An 18232-nucleotide genomic window follows, 5' to 3' on the forward strand; every position below is an offset into this window, starting at 1 on the left:
TGACCGGCCGTAACGCCCGCCCATTGGCCTGCCGGGCCCCCTGGCTGGGCTGCCGTGCTTGGGGGCGGCTCCCCTGGGTCCTAGAGACAGTTCAGTCGCGTCCCGAGAGAGCGTAGTCGCGCGCCCGGCGGTCCCGCGGGGCCTGGCCTGGGGCCGAACGAAGGACTGCACAGAGGGTTCGAGTCCCCGCCTTGGAAGCTGCGACCGCGGGCGCCGGCGCCCTGACCCCGTAGCTGGGTGGCATCTGGTTCGTGGTCAACCTCGGGCGAACCCGCATTGTTAAGCTCCGGACCCGGCTGTACCCCGGAGGGGTGGGGGCGAGGGGGAGCGGCCAGCGCACCGCCACCCTCCAGTGTGTGTGTAAATTGTGTCTGCTCTCGGCGCCACCTACAAAGGCCCAGGACGCTGTGGCTCCCTCTAACCGCCCTCTCATAGGGCTGTCCAGGTTTAAGTCCTGAGCTCACCCCTCACTGAGAAACCTTGGGTAACCTGCTGGACCTCTCTGAGCCTCAGGTTTCTCATCTGTAAAATGGGAATGATAACAAGACTCTCCTTGTAGGGCGCTGTGAAGACGCCTTGCTTGAAGGGTGCAAGGTTCTTGGCACGCAGTGAGAGCTTAATTACCGTAGTGGTGAGAAATCAATACAGATGCAGGGCTCTGTCCGGATCAATGGTAGGCGCGGCCTGCCTGACCAGCGCTCCCACCGCCTGGGCTAAGGGCACTTCTGTTTCACTTCCCACCCCTCTCAGGTGCCCTCCTCGGCTCTAGGGCGGCAAGCTGGACCCCTACCCCCTTCACTGCAATCACCCTCTTTACTGGACATACAGCCCTCATGGGTGGTGGGGGGAGGTGGAGGTCTCACTACTCCAGCCTGCAGACACAGGACGTGGGCTTTCAGCCTTCACCCCACCTGGCCACTACCACCCCTCCAGGGAGCTCCTTACCCGCCAAATGGGACTAGAGGGTGTAGGTGGGCAGCTGCAGGGAGCCTGGCCTTCAAAGCAGATGTGTACAGCACACAGGTTTAATTTAATTTGATTCCAGAAAAATCAATGTAACTTCTAACAGCTGAGAGACTGCACACATGTGCATGCGCACATGTGTGAGAAAACACACACACACACCACACATCCCTGGACTTCAGGTTCTCTTGGGAATTCAGTCCTCTGGCGGTGTGGGCAAGCTGCCCCCATACAGAATGGCAGAACTGTGAGTGGCCAACGCTGGGCCTGTGGCTGCGAAGCATGCCAGTGAGGAGGGGCTCTGTGCTGGTGAGGGGGCAGGTGCACACCAGCTGTGTCACCACGCTCAGCCCTCCCCAGGGGGCACTCCGCTTCCTGCAATGTTCTGCAAATGGGGCAGCCGACCTGGTTTTGTCCTGCCCTCCTGCAAGCAGTGACCTCCAGCTCCGGGATGCACTGAAGCACCTCTTGGGTGGGGCGCAGGCTGTGGTCCCTGTCCAGGCAGGTGGAGGTCTGGCTGACCCCGACTCTGCTGGTACACGTGTGTTCTTCCTTTACAGGTTTATTCTCCGAACCCCTGGGACCATCCCCCCTTCCTCCGGTCTTGCCCCCAGACGCCCGTTTGCCGGGACCCCACGAGAGGGCGCCCGAGACCACTCAAGCTTGGCTGGAGCTGCTGAAGGCGGGGGGGGGGGGGGGCGGGGGGGAGGCATAGGGGAGGAGGCATCCGGGATGGTCTGAAGCATCTTGGTGGGGGGGGTGCGATGCCGGGATGGCCTGCCCGCGTGGGAGGAGGAGCTGAGCGATCCTCCTCTACACTCCCCTCCCCATTCCCCCCAAAGAAGCAGGCGCTGGGCCAGGAGGCATTTCTGAGATCCTGGGGGGTTGGAGGGTTCCCTCTAGGCCTTCCTGGCCCCACTGCTGGCTATCCATCCGTTCACTGCCTGGAACCTGGCCTGGGTCTCCACTGCTTGGTGATGTGGTCTGTCCTGGCTGTGGCAGCTGGGGAGTGTGCAATCCCTGAGAGCACCCACCCCCTCCGCCTGGCCTGGCTAGGTCTCCTCCCAGTCCCGGCTGCTGGGTGAGGGGCTGCTGTCCTCAGTGTCCTGTGGGCTCCCAGGCCCCCCGCCCACTGCCAGGGGCTCTGGAGGTTTCCATCTCCCTCGGGAGGACTTCCTGGAGGCTGTGGAAGGAGGACCCAAGTCAGGCTGGGAGGCCCAAGTGGCTGGGCACTACTGGCTTCATGCAGCTGACCCTCTTGAAGTGACACTGGGCAGCTCCTGGGCCTCCAGAGCCACATTCACAAAGTCAGCTGGCCACACTAATGACTGACATCCATGGGGGCGGAAAGTAGAGGGTGGTCTGATTCGATTCCCAGGCTGAGCCGTGGGAATCTGGTGGAAGCCTCAAGCCCTCTCTCCAGGTCTGTGACCTTGAGGACAGGGCCTGACCTCGGCTCCCCCCCCCCCCTTTTGGTGCCTTGAGAAGGACTGTGACATCCAGGTGACCAGAGCTCCTCCACAGGGCCTGGCCTGGGGCTGGGACCACAGGGCAGATGTGCCAGATTCCTGGGACCATGGGTGGTGGGGGCCCATCCTGGCTGGACCCACCAAATGCTGGGTTGGCCTGCTCCGAAGTTCACTGTGTGGCGGACACAGCAGAAAGAGCTCGGGTTCTGGGTCAGATGGGTGGGATTAGAATCTAGACCCTACATGTTCACTCTATGACCTTGGGCACATTATCTCCCTTCTCTGAGCCTTGGTCTCCCCACCTGTGCACAGGATAATCCTACCTTCTGGGCAGGTAGGTCATGAAACCCAAAGGTGGGAATGACTGTGCCTTCCCCCCTCCACGGGAGAGGTAAGGGGCATTGACTGGTGCTGAGCCTAGGGCATCATGCCTGCACAATGGGTGCCCAACACGTGTTGGGCCTGTTCTCACTGACCACCAGGGTAATGCCACAGGAGTGTTGATGGGCAGCCTGCAGAGCAGGGGTGCCCATGGGGGAGGCCTGCCAGCTGACCCCTGGCCTGGCTGGATGGTAGGACACGACCTCAACCTGCTTGCCACATGGGGGCGGCTCGGCTCATCCTGGAGGCCTGGGAACTGCCCAACACGTCCACCGGATGGACAGGACTGGGGCCTCAGCCAGGACCTCAGAGACAGGAGAAAAGGCAGGGAGCCGGCCCCTCACGACTGTGAGGAGCGTTCCTGGCAACAGTGGTCCTGCTTCGCCGCTGGGCCTGGACAAGCCCCACGGCCGCACCGAGGTATTAGCTTAGGTGTTCAAAGCCCCGGCGCCAGAAGGCCGGCAGAGCTCACGTTCCTGGCCAGAGCGGGAAGGGGGAGGCTGTCCGGACACCCGAGGCAGGCCCGCAGCCCCTGCGGCCTTATCCGGGGAGCCGGGGCCCAAAGCACCACCCTCAGCAAACATCTGAGCAGCGCCAGCCCAGCGGAGCCAGCACGCCACGCCCCCAGGGCCCCGCCCGCGCTGCCGCTGCTGCTACTGGAGTGTGCACAGCAGGGAGGGGAGGGGGAAGGCCTGGGGCGGGGGTCCCGGACCACCAGGACGGGCCACCGGTGGGCACGACGGTGATGGCGCTGCTGAAAAATGGGAACGATGGCTGTCTTCGGCGCTCTACGCGTTAACCTACTAAATCCTTGCAGTAGCTCTAGTATCGGCCCCTTTGACAGGTGAGGAAACCGAGTCCCAGAGGTGAAGGGACTGGCCTGGCCACTCAGTGAGGAAGGGCCGGGGCCGGGTCTGCTGCCAGGCCTGACAGAGACCCTACTCTTAAGGGGCCCACTGTGGAGGGATTTGGGGGCTTTTGCTTCTGGGTTCGAGTTGGCCCCAGGAGGAAACCCACCCCTCAAATGGCCAAAAGGGGAGGTGTCGCGGGTGGGCGTTAATGCGTTAGTGAGGCAGGCCTTCCCCCAGGTCCCGCCTCAGCCCCGCCCCAGCTATCAAGCCCTTCCCACTGGCCCCTCCTACCCCGCCCCCAGCCCAGGCCTCTCCCGCGGCCCCGCCCACTGACCCCGCCCCCACTCGGGCCCCCCTGTCTTGGCCCGCCCCAGGCCCACCCCGGCCCTAGACCCCGCCCCTGGCCTGGCCACCAGCGCGCCCCGCTACAGCCCCCGTCCCCGGTCCTGGCCCAGCCCTAGTTCCCCCCCGAGACGCCCCCCCACCGCAGCCCTAGGCCCCAGCCGGGCTTCCAGCCTCTCCCCTGACCCGTCCCTTTTTTCCTAGCGCCCTCACGCTGGCCCCGCCCCGCCCCGCCCCGCCCCAGCCCGCCCCGCCCCGCCCCAGCCCCAACCCGCTCCCCGGCCCGCCCCGCCCACTGGTCCCGCCCCCCTAGCCCCGCCCCCGTATCTAGTACCTTTGCCCTGGGGGGCCGACGCCCGCTTCCGTTTGCGCTGCAGACCGTGCTGGAGCTCCTTGTCGCAGGAGCACCTGGGCCCCTCCCTTGGCGTGCTGGGCTTGGCATCCGCCTCGGAACTTGGGGCCTTCTGGGCAGAAAGGGGTAAGATGAGGACGAGGACTTCCCCCCCACCCCCAGATGCCCTGAGCGATGGCCCCGTGGAGCGTTTTCAGGACCCACCTCACTGTCCGAGGTGTCTGGCTCGTCCAGTCCGTCCGACTCTGGCCTCTGCGCCTTCGCCTTGCTGGACTCTGCGGGACACAGGGTGCCGGTCGGGCTAGACGGTGGCCTGGGAGTCTGCTGACTCTGGCGCCGAGAAGGCTGAGATGAGGTCACTGAGACACAGAGGGGCCAGCCGCCTGTCCCCCCTTCCCCCCCCCCGCCCCCCGCCACAGTCCTTGTGCGAGGCAGAGCTGGGATTTCATCCAGGACCAGCAGCTCTGAGTTCCCTGTGTAATGACCCACCAGCTGGGGTGCCATCACTACTGGCGACGGGGATCTCTCTACCTGTCCTCAGCCCTGATCCCTAAGATGCTCTTCCCTTCACAGTGTGTGGCAGGAGGAGTGCCCACGTGGGGCCCCAGCTCCATTTCTGGGTCTGCAGGTGGGAGACTCAGGCCCAGGATTAAGCTGGTTAGGCAGACAGAGGCTGAACTTGGCCCTGGACCACCGGGGTGCCCCCTCCCCAGCAGGTACCCCTCCCAGACAGACCCTCGTGCCCCTGGGCAGTGCTCATGCCCACCTGTGTGGCCATCAGTGTCAGGCCTCTCTGGGTGGGTGGGCTGCCTGGGCCTCCCTCTGGGCTCATTCACCATCCCACCTGAAGAGGGTAGCCTGAGGCGGTGCTCTGGGAGGGGCTGTGGGGGGGTCTGGGGAGAGCCAAGTAAGTGGCTTGAGTTCATTTTGGGGGACTGCCTCTGCCCCCCAACCCAGCCAGCCCTGGATGCAGCCCGAAGGAGCCTTCGGCTGAGGGCCATTTCCCCTCTAGTGTGAATTGGGCATGCCCACCACCCTTCTTCGTGGGCATGGTAGGGCAGAGGAAGAGCCATCTGCCCCTCGAGACCCTGCTGGGGTAGAGCGGTTGGAGGCCCAGGATGGGGACTGAACGCATGGCTGGGGCTGGGCCCTTACCAGTGGGGTTGGGGGTTCCTCAGTCTCTGGTGCTCTGGCCCCCTTGGTGCGATTGCTGATTGCCTGGGGGCTGGGGATTAGGGGTCTGGACTGGGCAGGTGGCTCAGCTCCCTGGGGTGACTCTGGGCTGGGAGTGTGGGTGGTTGGGGGGCTGAGTGACCCAGGGTGGCAGGCAGGCTTGGGGGCGTTGCGGCCACGGCCCCGATCTGAGAGGTCTAGGGGCTTGTCTGGGGCATATTCTTGGAGAGCCGCAACCATCTCGCCCCTGGGGCTGCCCCCGTCTGTGGGCTGTGGGTGCCACCCCTCGTGCCAGGCTGCTGTGGTCAGTCCTGCCCTGGCCACCTTGTTGTCCTCAGGGCCCTCGGAGTCTGACCCAGTGGGCGGGGAGGGTGGCATGCCCCCTGGCACAGGCAGGCCCTTTGGCCTGGCACTGCCAGCTCGCACTCGAAGCCGCCGCTGGGTCAGGAGCAGGTGCAGTGTGCCCTCCAGCCGTGGGTCCCTCACATCCGCCAGGGTCCCTGGCAGGCCCAGGAGGCCCGTGGGCCCCTCCCAGCTCTCAGTCTCCACAGCTTTTAGGGTCTTTGGCCGGGGGCCATCAGGGGCCATGGTGGGGTTCAGGGAGCTGCTGCGGGGGCTGTGGAGGCGCAGGGCCAGGTGGCGGCTCAGGAGGCCAAGGCGGTCAGCCTGGAGGGAGCGCTTCAGGGCCTCAAAGGCCATGGTGGAGGGCCGGGAGGCCCGCAGGAGGCTGCGGAGGAGGGGCCACATGAAGGCTGGTGGGACCAGTAACGGTCCTGTGGGCCCTGGGGGGAGAGACGGCGGCCCCCCATTTTGCAGGTGAGGACACTGAGGCCTAGGGAGGTGAGGGTAGGCTCTGGACGCCAAGCCATGTGGGCAGCTGTGGACCTGGCTAGAGGGCCTGAGGCGAGGGTACTGAGGAGGGCCTGGATGCCCTCTTCCATCTCTGGGTTTCCAGCAGGACCTTCTCTCCACAGGCACATCAGGAGTGCCCCCTTCCTCCCACGCAATCCCGGGCACTCTCCTCAGATACAACCCTTGGGCCTTAGATGGACAGGAGAGGCTCCCGGTGCCGAGTCCTGGTAAAGAAGCTGCAAGGAGTGGGCCCCATCTGCTCTCCCTGTCCCCCCAGCCCCGGCCACTCAGGAGGCATCCGCACGGGGACTTTGTGCTAGGCAGGTACCCAAGAAAAGCCAAGCCAGGGTAGGGCAGGGGCTCCTGGAGGGATAATCAGAGGGACTGCTTGGCCTCTTTTGGGAAGGAGGGGGACCAGAGTCTGAGAGGGGACCTCAGGTGAGGCCGCACAGGCAGCGGCAGTGGGTGGGGCCCTTACCTGTCCAGTGGGAGGCTGGGCTCATAGTTAGGGCTGGGCGGGCTGCTCCTGGTGGGTGGCGGGGGTGTCCCGTTGGAGGAGCTGTGGTCCACGAGGCACACCTGGGACCCAGGCCGTACCACGGCTATGGTCCCATGCAGCTGGTTGGAGATGCGCTGCGGGCTCTGCACAGGGCGGGCGGTCAGTGGGGGTGAGGGCTGCCACCCTTCACCCCTGATCTCAGGCAAGCCATGCACAGGGTGGGTGGTCAGTGGGGGTGAGGGCCGCCACCCTTCACCCTGATCCCAGGCAAGCCATGCACAGGGTGGGCGGTCAGTGGGGGTGAGGGTTGTCACCCTCCACCCAATCCTGGGCAAGCCATGCACAGGGCAGGAGGTCAGTGGGGGTGAGGGCCGCCACCCTTCACCCCTGATCCCAGGCAAACCATGTACAGAGTGGGTGGTCAGTGGGGGTGAGGGTTGTCACCCTCCACCCAATCCCAGGCAAGCCATGCACAGGGTGGGCGGTCAGTGGGGGTGAGGGCCGCCACCCTTCACCCCTGATCCCAGGCAAGCCATGCACAGGGTGGGCGGTCAGTGGGGGTGAGGGCCGCCACCCTTCACCCCCGATCCTAGGCAAGCTGTGTGCAGGCCGAAGGTCACTGCCCCACCCGTTGGAGCTGTGAGGCTGGTGCCCAGTGCCCTGCCTGGGGTCCTGCCCTCACCATGTCTGGGGCCCGCGGCTCGGGCAGGTTGGCACCTGGGGAGATTTTGGTGGCAGATGATGTCCTGTACCCCAGCGGCTGCTCTGTAGGGGAGAGACAATGGGCAGGAGAGGCTGGGCACAGCCTGGGGGGGCTCCATGATCCTGCTGGGCCCCTCCCACCCTGCACTCACCTTCTCCCCGTGGATCTATGCTGGGGCACTCGGCCTCAGGCTCCTCATGGCCTTGCGGTGACTTCTCAGTACCAGCCTTCTGGCCGCCAGGGGAGGGCAGCAGCAGGGGTGAAAGGGGGTCCGTAGCACCCTCCCTGCTCAGGGGCTTGGGCCTGTCTCTGGAGGGGAGGCAGAGATGGGGAGGTGAGGGAGGACAGTGACCAAGGCTAGCAGAAAAACCAGGCACTCTCCTCGGGGCCAGGCTCTCCTCAGAGGACCCGGGTGACAGGGAGACCCAGCTCTCGACCCTGTCTGTGAGTCCACCATCAGCACCCCTTCCGCACAGCTCAGCATCATCCTTGAGGCTCTTCTCAGTCCACACGCCCCTGGCAGAGCCTCCAGGGTCAGAGCTGCTTCAAGTGTGGGGGACCCATTTCGTTTGGGGGCATCCCTGGGGGCGGCTGCTGTTCATTAACTTAGGAGTCTCTCTTTGGGAGGTGGCCTGGGAGTCCCCTCACCCTTCCCCCTGCGCCTTGTGCCCTGGTCCCCCCACCCGTGTGCCATGGGTGCTGTGGGTGGGCTGTGGGGAATTGGGGTGTCATGCCTCCTTCCCCACTCACTCCAGGCCCCGAAGCCGCTTCACCTCCTCCTTCAAGCTCCTGTTCTCCTCCTTCAGCCTGGTCATCTCATTGGCTGTGGAAGTCACTGATTAATGATGCAGCTGGGGGGAGGAGCAGGACCAGGGAGGGGGTCCTTACAGCCCGAGGGATGTCCCCTTCTTGTCCGGTTCCCAGCTTTGTCCCCAGCACTTGGCCCAGGGCCTGGCATGCGGTAAACCATAAAACCAAACCCGTTGCGGTTGAGTCGATTCCGACTCATTGCAACCCTATAGGACAGAGTAGAACTGCCCCATAGGGTTTCCAAGTAGTTGCTGGTGGATTCGAACTGCTGACCTTTTGGTTAGCAGCTGAGCTCTTAACCACTGTACCACCAGGGCTCCTGGCATGCAGCAGGTGCCCCATAAATGCTTGCCTTGAGGGTGTGAATAGTGACAGGTCCTCCCCCAGTTCCAAGCTTGCCCCTGGGGACTTCAGGGAAGGGGGTTTGTCCTTTGTCATTGGTAGGACTGTGGCCCTCCTCAATGTTAGGAGAAAGCTGGGGCCCAGAGTGGGGCAAGGAGCCCCCAGTCCAGGGACTAACAGTGGGGGACATGGCGGGGCCAGCTAGGGTCTTGTGCCTGGCATGGGCCCTGGGCATGGGTCTCCTTGTCTGTAAAATGGGGTGTGGTGCCCCCTCCCCATGGCACGAGGTGGTTGCCTCCTCCCCTTTCTCAGAGATGGGGGGCAATCATGGTATACCCAGTAGCCCTGGGACCCCCAGGTAGGATGTTAGGGTGGGCACAGCACACCCAGTAGCCCTAGGAACTCCTAGACAGGACACTGCAGGGGGGCACAGCACACTCAGTAGACCTGGTCCCCCCAGACAGGACGCTGGGGTGGGCACAGCACACCCAGTGGCCCTAGGGCCCCCAGGCAGGACGATGTAGGGGGTCCAGCACACCCAGTAGCCCTGGGGCCCCCAGACAGGATGACCGGAGCCCAGTACACCCGGGCGGGCGGCTGCGGCGGGGCTCACTCAGGAGGAAGATGTGCTGCAGACTCTGCAGGTGGGTGCTCTCGAACTCCTGCTGCTTTTTCCTGGCCAGCTCCTGGGTCACCATGCAGCGGTCACACAGGCCGGCCCGAAGCCTGGGGGCAGGAGTGAGAGGCCGAGCTGAGAGTACAGCCAGCCGACTCGCATCACTCGGAGGGACCGAGGCCCACAGAGGCGGGGGCCAGATCCCTTATTGCCCCCTCCCAGGGTATGCCAGATCCCTTATTGCCCCCTCCCAGGGCGTGCCAGTCCCTTTCCCAGACTGTGTTCCGTAGAGCCCCCACCCCATGCCCTGCCCTGTGAGGTAAGGGTTTCACGTTCAGTTAAGTTTGGGAAGGAATTCTGAAAGTGCAGTCTACGTCAGGACCTGAGGAGTCGTGCAGTGGAGGACCTGCCTGGTTTGGCCTACCCCAGTGTCTCCCAAACGCATTCACCGAAGAACCCGTTCTGTCCCTCAGCTCCGCCTCCCCCCCCCACCGCCCCATAGAGCGTGGCCTCACCTGTTCTCCAGCACCCGCACATTCTCGGTCAGCGCCTTCTGCTGCTCCCGGAGCTGGTGGTTCTTGGCAAACAGCTCCTCCATCCTCTGGGCATCCCTGTGGTAGCAAACCGAGAGGGGGGTTCCTCTCTGCCAGGGTCACCGCACACTCGGGCCCTCTGTCCAGCCTGAGGCCTCCACAGGGCAGCTCTCCCCTGGGGTGCCTGCTCAGGGCCTCGTCCTGCTCATTGTGTCCCCCTGTGGGGACCTGTGCTTATAAAGTGGAGCTGTGAGAGGGCAACGCTTAACCCAGCGCTCTCAAGCTGGAGTCATGGCACTACACTTCAGGACGTTTGTTCTGTCCATGTGCCCATCGTAGTGTCAGCGCTCAGGGGAGAAGTGTAGCCCCGTCTGTGAGATGGGGACCTGAGGTGTAAACCCATCGTCTGCGCCAGAGGAGGGGGCGTCTCAGGTGCGCTGTTGCTGCTGCCCTGGGGCAGGAAGACGCCCTGTGGGCTGCCCACCTTGGGGGTCCCTGCTCGGTGGTGGACTTGGAGGCTGACACACTGGGCTCAAGTTCCAGCTCTATCACCTACTCACTGTGTGACCGTGACAAGCAACTCACCCACCCCTCCCAGCCTCAGTTTCCCCTGGGGTCATGGCACTACCGGCATCCTGGGGGCCTGGTGGTCCAGACTCCCGGAGGGGCTGCAGTCCCTGCTCCCTGTGCCCACCTGGCCCGGGGCCACCGTGCACTCACCGGCACCTCTCAGAGTTCAGTTCCAGGAGCTTGTTCTGCAGGCCTAGCAGGAGGGGGAGAGAGGATGAGGGCCAGACCCCATATGTTCACCCTGCCTCCCCCACAGTGGGGCAGGGCAGAGTCATAAGTTGGTACCTCCTGCCCATGGTATCTCTGGACCCCTGGGTCCTCTCCCAGACTCCCTGAGGGAGACTCGCAGGCCACCCTGCCCAATGGGTCCCTGCCTGGTCAGCCACTGGACACTCCAGCCTTAGCTCCACCTGGTCACTCTGGTTCTGCACCTGGGGTCTGGGCCAACTGTCCCCCTTCCCTGGGGGTCCTGGGCTCTGTGGCATCTTTCTGGAGGTTGGCAGGGACTGTGATGCTGTGAGTGACCTGACACCTTGGCCTGTCTTGGGAAGGACAGTGAGGAGCCAAGAGGGGGCCGTTTCAGGGGACGTGGTGAGTGTTGAAATAAAGTGGCTTTGGGGACAGTTCCTGAAGACCTCCTCATTGTGCTTTGTGACCCACCATGGGTCCCGCGGTCCCAGGAGCCCAAGGGTGGGAGGGCATCGTCTCAGCAGCCGCCCTGCCTCTCATGGTCACTTCAGAAGTAACCCAAGCCTTCGGAGGGTAGGTTTTGTGAGTGCTCACTCACTGGAAAGGCTCTTAAGGAGGGTCTGGGTGAGCATGGGGGTGGGGTGAGTGGGGACTCCAGCCTGCCACTGAGTGGGGAGCTGGGAGGGAAGTGAAGAATTTTAGCCTGGGGAGTCAGTCCCAGGAACTGTGAGGTGGGTGCCCTCCCTTCTGAGAGGTGCCCAGACCTCTTCCCAGAGAGCGAGGTTGAGTCAGGGCTTCTCCCTTTGGGGGAACACAGCTCGGACAAGCTGGGATGCTGCTAGTAGCAGGTAGCCTAGGCGTTCCTAATGTCACTCTCGCGTCCTGCCCCTCTTGGCTGCACTTTGAGTTCCAGTGAGCACTCATGCTGGGACTGGGCCAGGATGGTGCGTGGCCATTTTATGGCTCCATGGCCTGAGTCAGGGCACCCCTTCCTGGGCCTGGGGACAGGCCCCCAGGTTTGGGGAGAATGGAGACTGCTGGCAGGAGCTTTCTGGCCTGGCTTGGCCCTTAGTGCCATGTGTCCGGGGGGCTGTGGAGACCCCTGCCCAGGACCTACTGTTCCTGCTGCACTCACCTAGGACCTCCTTCTCGTGGATGTCCTTCAGCCTGTTCAGTGACTCCACGAAGGTCTCCATGGCTCCCCGAGGCCCTGGCCTTGGCCCCGCCGCACTCAGGGCGTGGGGCTGGGCTCTTCGTCTCCTCTGTTGCCAGCTTGAAGAGGAGGAAGTTGGGAGAGGGGTCACCTTGGCTTAGGAAGGGCCTGTGTGTGTGGTAACACCAGAGCCATGTCAGGGAATGCCACCTGGGACGGGGGCTAGAAGATCTGGACCCCATCCCACTCAGAGCTCTGTGAGCCTCTCCCTGTGACCTGCCCCACACAACCCCCACCACCCCCACCTGGTCAAGTCCGTATCTGGAGGCTCGTCTACATTGCTCTGGTCTCAGAGTATGCCCCCTCCCTCACTCGCTTACTGTTGTCCCTGCAAGGGAACTTGGACATAACACACACAGACATGTGTACACAAACACAGGTACACAGAGACACACAACATGGACATGTACACACACAGACACACGTGTACACAGACATGCATACGCAGACACAGATACACACAGAGACACAGCACACAGACATGTACACACAGACACAAGTGTACATAGACATGCATAGACAGATACACACAGACACAGCACACAGACATGTACACACAGATACACATGTACACAGACATACAGACGTGTATACACAGACACAAGTGTACACAGACATGCATACACAGACACAGATATAGACACAGCACACAGACATGTACATACAGACACGTGTACACAGACGTGCATACACAAACAGATACACAGACACAGCATACAGACATGTACACACATATGTGTACACAGACATGCATACACAGACACAGCACACAGACATGTACACACAGACACAAGTGTACACAGACATACAGATACAGAGACACAGCACACAGACATGTACACACAGACACAAGTGTACATAGACATGCATAGACACAGATACACACAGACACAGCACACAGACATGTACACACAGATACATGTGTACACAGACATACAGACATGTATACACAGACACAAATGTACACAGATATAGAGACACAGCACACAGACATGTACACACATACATGTACACAGACAGATACACAGACACAGCCCACAGACATGTACACACATACGTGTACACAGACATGCATACGCAGACACAGATACACAGACACAGCACACAGACATGTACACACAGACACACGTGTACACAGACATGCATACACAGACACACGTGCACAAAGGCATGCATACACACAGCACATTGGCATGTACACACAGATTGAGTGTGCTTGGGAGAGTGGGCGTGTGTGAGCATGCATGTGAGTGTGTGGGTGTGAGTGCATGTGTGTGTGAGTGTGCACATGAGACTCAGTGTGTGTGAGTGGGTGTGGGTGCGTGGGTGGGTAAGAGTGAGTGTGCAAGTGAATGTGAGCATGAGGGTATGTCAGCATGTGAGTGAGAGTGAATGTAAGCATGCGTGAGTGAGTGCGAGTGTGCAAATGTGAGTGGATGTGCAAAGGTGAGTGGGTGCGAGTGTGCAAATGTGAGTGGGTTTGTGAGTGCGAGTGTGCAAATGTGAGTGGGTGTGTGAGTGCAAGCGAGTGAGTGTGGGGGCAGTGTTGTTGGTGCCCCAACGCCCCTCCTCCCTGTGCCTCTGTGTGACTTTCCCGCCAGCCCGGGACCATGGGGGCCATGCCTGCATGTTGGTTCTCTGTCCAGGGCTGGTATCTCCACTAGCCTCCTTCACAGACAGGCGACCCGTACTCTGAGCCTCTCAGTTCACGCCGAGAGTCACTCACTGGAGAGCAGGGTCCACGCTCTGACGCTAGACTGCCTGGTGCTCAGACCGAGGGCCTCACATCCTCCCTCCCTGGCGCCTCACATTGATCTGCCCGCGAGGGGCCGCTGTGGGCTCTAAACACGCGGAGGCTCACCTTTCTGGGCCTGAATGCCACGACCTCGCCTGCACCACGGAGTCTACCACCCCTCGGCCCAGCCTTCACGTGCGCCCCGCAAGGACGCTCTGTGCCCAGCAGTGGGAAGTCGCTGGAGCTTCCGCCCCCGACACGCCTCCCAGCTCAAAGCGCACCTGCGCTCTGCCGTGTCCTCTTGAGGGCTGGCACAGGATCGGGTTCGCACTTAAAGATCTGCTCCCGGTGGCCTTCTGCGGAGTAGCCCCAACAGGAACCTCCAAACGCCCACATACCACTGTGGTCCTCACAGTGCCAGTGGCCACCTGAGGCTGAGTGGCGGGCCAGCCACCAAAGCCACTCTACGTGCTCCGTGTGTGCCAGGCTCAGACAGCGGGCTGGGTCCTCGTGGCCAGGCTAAGGGTCAGGGGTCAGGGCAGAGCTGGGACCAGACCCTAGACAGCCTGTGCCAGGGCAGCTGCAAGTGAGGAGAAGAGCATTTGGCCTGAGGCCTGGCAGAACCTGGGAGCCCTGAGCTGGCTGGGCAGGGCCCACTGGGGTGTTGTGGGAGTGAGAGGCCCACAGGAGGTAGGGCTCCCCAAACACATTTCGCAGACCTACCCAGGCGGCCCTGCCAGTGGAGGCCACTGCCTGGGTGGCCTGCGTCGGGGGCAGGGCTCTGGGCATGAGGGGTCTTGGGAAGGGCCCCCAACTGGAGGCTGGGCTGGAGCTCACCTGGGGACGATCAAGACACTGAATTCCAGAAGCGGCTGAGGGGAAACTAGGGCCGCCGGTGGGGGCACAGATGCGTGACTGGTATTAGTAATCGTTCCGGTTACCGTTTCCTGACCACTTGGTCCTGACCACAGAGTGAAGAGCTCACCCTTCAGATGGGGAAACTGAGCCTCAGAGAGGTCACATAACTGGCCCTGGCCACCCAGTGGGACATGACAAGGTCAGGATTTGAACTCTGCTCCCAGGGCTACAGACCCTGCACGTTAGTCCTGTGTGCAGTGGGGGCATCTCCTGGGGTTTCCGTCTCCCATTCCCCTGGTGTCCCTGCCTGCCCACCTCCAGGGGTCCCAACATGCCTGTCTCCAGGGCTTCCTGCCTGCCTTCCCTTCTGGGGTCCCGGTGTGCCTGTACCCCTGGGATCTCTGCATGCCCATCCCCCAGGATCTCTGCCTGCCTATTCTCTAGGGTTCTTGTGGGTGCTGGCCCAGCCATGCTGAGGGCCCTGGGGAGGTAAGACGTGGAGCTGGGCCTTGGTGGATGGGAAGGGGCTGAGCCACTGCAACCTGAAGGCCCACCTGACCCACTGACGGGCAGCTCCTCCCTGGCCCTAGCACTGCGAGTGGGCCGTGGGCTGGGCCACTGTTGCCAAGGAGCCATCACGGGAACCCCTGTACCCTGGGCCTGGTCCACGGAAGAGGCGGGCACTGCGCTTGATGACATCAGGTGGTGTGGGGGCTGGTGGGACCAGGTTTCCTCTGCCGGCTCTGCCCGCACCCCAGGCTCCTCTGCGTCCCCCCAGCACCCAGCAGGCCCTGCCTGGCCATGAGGTCCTCCTTCTACCCCTGCTTGCCGGGGCCACCATTCACACCCCTCTACATGCACTCAACAGTGTGGAGAGCCCTCCGCCCTGTGAACGTGTGGCACTCTGACCTTTGGGTGCAGTGCCGCTCTCCGGCTGGCTCCCCTTCCCCCTCCCAGACACCCTACCAGGTGGCGGCACCCTCATTTCTCAGGAGGAGAAACAAGCCCAGGGATCTCACACAATCTGCCCAGGTACAGTTCCGGAGTGGTCTCGCTTGGTGCTGCCCTGCTGTCTCCCCCGATCTGATGGAGTGGCAGCCTTGGGACCGCCTCCTGGAGACCCCTGGCCTCTGTTGCTGTCCCCAAGTCAGCCCACCCATCCCATCATCTTGCTCAGCCCCAGCCCCCCCACCCTCCCAGAAAATCAGAGCGAGCTCTGGGCGGGGTGCTGAGGGCAGGGGTGGTACCTGGAGCGGGGTACAGACTGGGTGAGGGAGGAAGGGCAGACTGGGCTGGCACCACCAAGGCCTGAGGCAGGTCTCTGTGACTGGAGTCAGGGGCTCCCGTCTTGGAGCTGAAGGGCTGCTTTCTTGGGGAAGCCTTGTTCCCTGGGGCCAGTGTGGCACTGTGATGCTCCTGGAGAAGGGGGGCATGGGGGTGGGCAAGGTGGTCCATCTGGGTGAAGGCTCTGCCTGAGCAGCTGTTCTGGGAGAGATTGGCGCTGCGGTTTCTTGAACCAAGGTTGCATCACCCACATAAGCCCACGCCCTGGAGGCCTCTGGCCAAAGGGTCAGGGGCCCGTGCCCCCAGGTGTCCTGGTGTGGTGTTTGTCGGGCCTTGTGGAGGTGGCTGGGGTGCTAGGCTAGGGTGGGGTGGGGGGACTCTGACCACGGGCTGGGGTTCTCCAGGCTTGGACGCTCCACACGGTTGACAGGTTTGGAGGTGTCACAGATGCTGGGGCCTGAGCTGGGGGCAGGGGCCCACAGGGGAGCAAGTCTGCCGGGGCCTGAGGGGCTAGGCTGCTGCCTGGGGGTTGAGTTGCCTATGCAGACTTGGGGGCTGCACAAGGCCCAGGGGTGTGCGGAGCCTGGGTTCTCAGCACCCCAGAGAAGAGGGTGCACCCCTGTGGACTGGCCTGAGTGGAGTAGGGGTCCCCCTGAAAGGTGCTGGCCCTTGAGAGTCAGTCTGGGCCAAAGGTCAAAGGCATGGGCTTCCAAGTTGAGAGCCCTGGGTGGGGATCCCAGCTCTGCTCTTTATCCTCCATGCCCTGGGCAAGCTGCTTGACCTCTCTGAGCTTCTCCCATGTTAGGCTCCAGCCAGGCAACACAGGTAACAAAGGTAATGTGCTTAGCCTGGAGCCGGGCAGGCAGCGAGTGCTGGGTGAGTGGCGGGAGAGACGCTGCCTGCCTACCACCCTGTGCAGCCCCCCACTAGAGCCTCGCTCAGACTCTGGCTTGATGCTCACACACGGACCCTGGGTGGCAGCCAGCCTTGCTTACAGGTCCTTCGTCCCCTAGACACCCTCAAGTCCCATTGCCAAAAGACTTGTCTGTACGGGAGGCCACGTGCCCCAAGTTCAGGGTGAGGGCCTCAGTTCCAGCACACATACTCACATCTTGGGACAGTCGCTTGCTGTGGCCACTGAGCCCCGGAGCCCTCCTGCCTCCCAGGTGAGATGCTGTCCTGTCCACCACACCACAGAAGGCACCCTGGCCCCTGTCTGGACAAGCCCCATTGGGCTGAGCAACTCGGCCTGTGGTGGTGCCCGTTCTTGCCTGCCCTGGGGCTGGAGCCAGATCCAGTCCTGCCCTCTGGGGGCACCAGGGCCTCTGAGCACCTTGGGTTGTCTGAGGATGGCAGCAACAAGCCAGCATCCCCATGTGTCGTTGCTGAGCCAAAGGGGCCCCGCCTGGGCATGGAGCTCCAAGGTCTGCCAAGGCTGAGTACCCCAGGCATGTGGTCAGCTCAACACCCCTCCCACCTTCCTCCTGGGGCACCCCTGCCTCCAACAGGGCCTTCCCCCGAGGAGCGCTGAGCCAACTGAGTCTGTCTGTCTGCCTGTCTGTCCCCCTCAGAAAGGCAACACTGACAACAGCTGCAATAGCAGCCGCGGTGGCTTCCGGTCCGCACTTGCCAGCTCTGTGCCACGCACCACGCTTACACTACACTGTGCCGAGGGTGCAAGGAAGATGGGCTCAGAGAGGCACCGCCCATGCTCCTCTGGAGCACCCCCTGTGTGCCTGGCCTGGCTCAGGGTGCAGCCCACACAGCCCTCGTGGAGGGTCATGGTCGCCCATTTGCAGACGTGGATGCTGAGACTGAGGCCAGTGCAGGTTGAGGACCTATCAGGTGGAGGCAGGATGCAAGCTCCGGTCTGGCTGGCTCCAGAATTGCACCTACCCTCTGAAGCACAAGGCCTTTCCACAGTGCCTGGCCGTGCCTCAGTTTCCCTGTCCGTAAAGCTGGCCATGGTGGCGAGCCTCTGGCTCCTGGAGGCACGAGGAGTCTCAGCTCCTGGGGCTGCTCTTAACGGCTGCTTGCCTGACAGGCGGCTGGGAACGAGCAGCCTCCAGCCTCACATGAGGAGCTTCACATGGGCCCCCCACCGCCTGCGGGTGCCACGAGAGGCCTATTCTACAGAGGAAGCAGCTGAGGCTCAGAAAGATGCCACCTGTCCATGGTCACCTGCTCACAAGGGTCAGAACGGGGCTCAAGCCGGTCTCCAGGCGACCTCCTAGGCCAGTTCTGGGGCAGTATCCAGAGAATTGTCCCTACCAGAGCAGTTTCTAGCATCCACCAGACATGACATACCTGTGACACACATGTGCACACACAAATGACACCACACTGCATATATGGAGAAGCACACCTGGTACACACCAACACACACCTGTGCAGACATGTGCTCCCTCAGTGTCCCCCCCCCCCACCATGCACATGGTGCATGCATCCACGGAGGGACAAGGCTGGTGCTGGGCTTGGCCAGGCAAGGTGGCAGATG

General features: G+C 62.6%; 1 protein-coding gene across 1 annotated transcript; it reads right to left on the reverse strand.

Moving 5' to 3' along the window:
• Nucleotides 1-1669: 1669 nt before the first annotated feature.
• On the reverse strand, nucleotides 1670-12931 carry RBBP8NL (RBBP8 N-terminal like). Its single transcript, XM_064276446.1, has 13 exons — nucleotides 11781-12931; nucleotides 10607-10649; nucleotides 9869-9964; nucleotides 9351-9463; nucleotides 8336-8408; nucleotides 7737-7894; nucleotides 7565-7647; nucleotides 6862-7025; nucleotides 5514-6258; nucleotides 4563-4688; nucleotides 4303-4470; nucleotides 3286-3466; nucleotides 1670-2188 (listed from the first exon to the last, which is right to left on the reverse strand). The coding sequence occupies exons 1-13, from the start codon at nucleotides 11839-11841 to the stop codon at nucleotides 2016-2018; spliced, it is 2184 nt and encodes a 727-aa protein (XP_064132516.1). The 5' UTR covers nucleotides 11842-12931; the 3' UTR covers nucleotides 1670-2015.
• Nucleotides 12932-18232: the final 5301 nt, after the last annotated feature.

The sequence above is a fragment of the Loxodonta africana genome, chromosome 24, assembly GCF_030014295.1.
Source record: "Loxodonta africana isolate mLoxAfr1 chromosome 24, mLoxAfr1.hap2, whole genome shotgun sequence".
Lineage (NCBI taxonomy): Eukaryota > Metazoa > Chordata > Mammalia > Proboscidea > Elephantidae > Loxodonta > Loxodonta africana.

Coding starts and splice junctions, on each gene's coding strand:
- RBBP8NL (XM_064276446.1), bottom strand. CDS start 11,841: ATGGAGACCTTCGTGGAGTCACTGAACAGGCTGAAGGACATCCACGAG. Junction 7,895..8,335: donor AAGCGGCTTCGGGGCCTGGA/GTGAGTGGGGAA, acceptor CCTCCCCTCCAG/AGACAGGCCCAAGCCCCTGA. Junction 7,648..7,736: donor CATAGATCCACGGGGAGAAG/GTGAGTGCAGGG, acceptor TCTCCCCTACAG/AGCAGCCGCTGGGGTACAGG.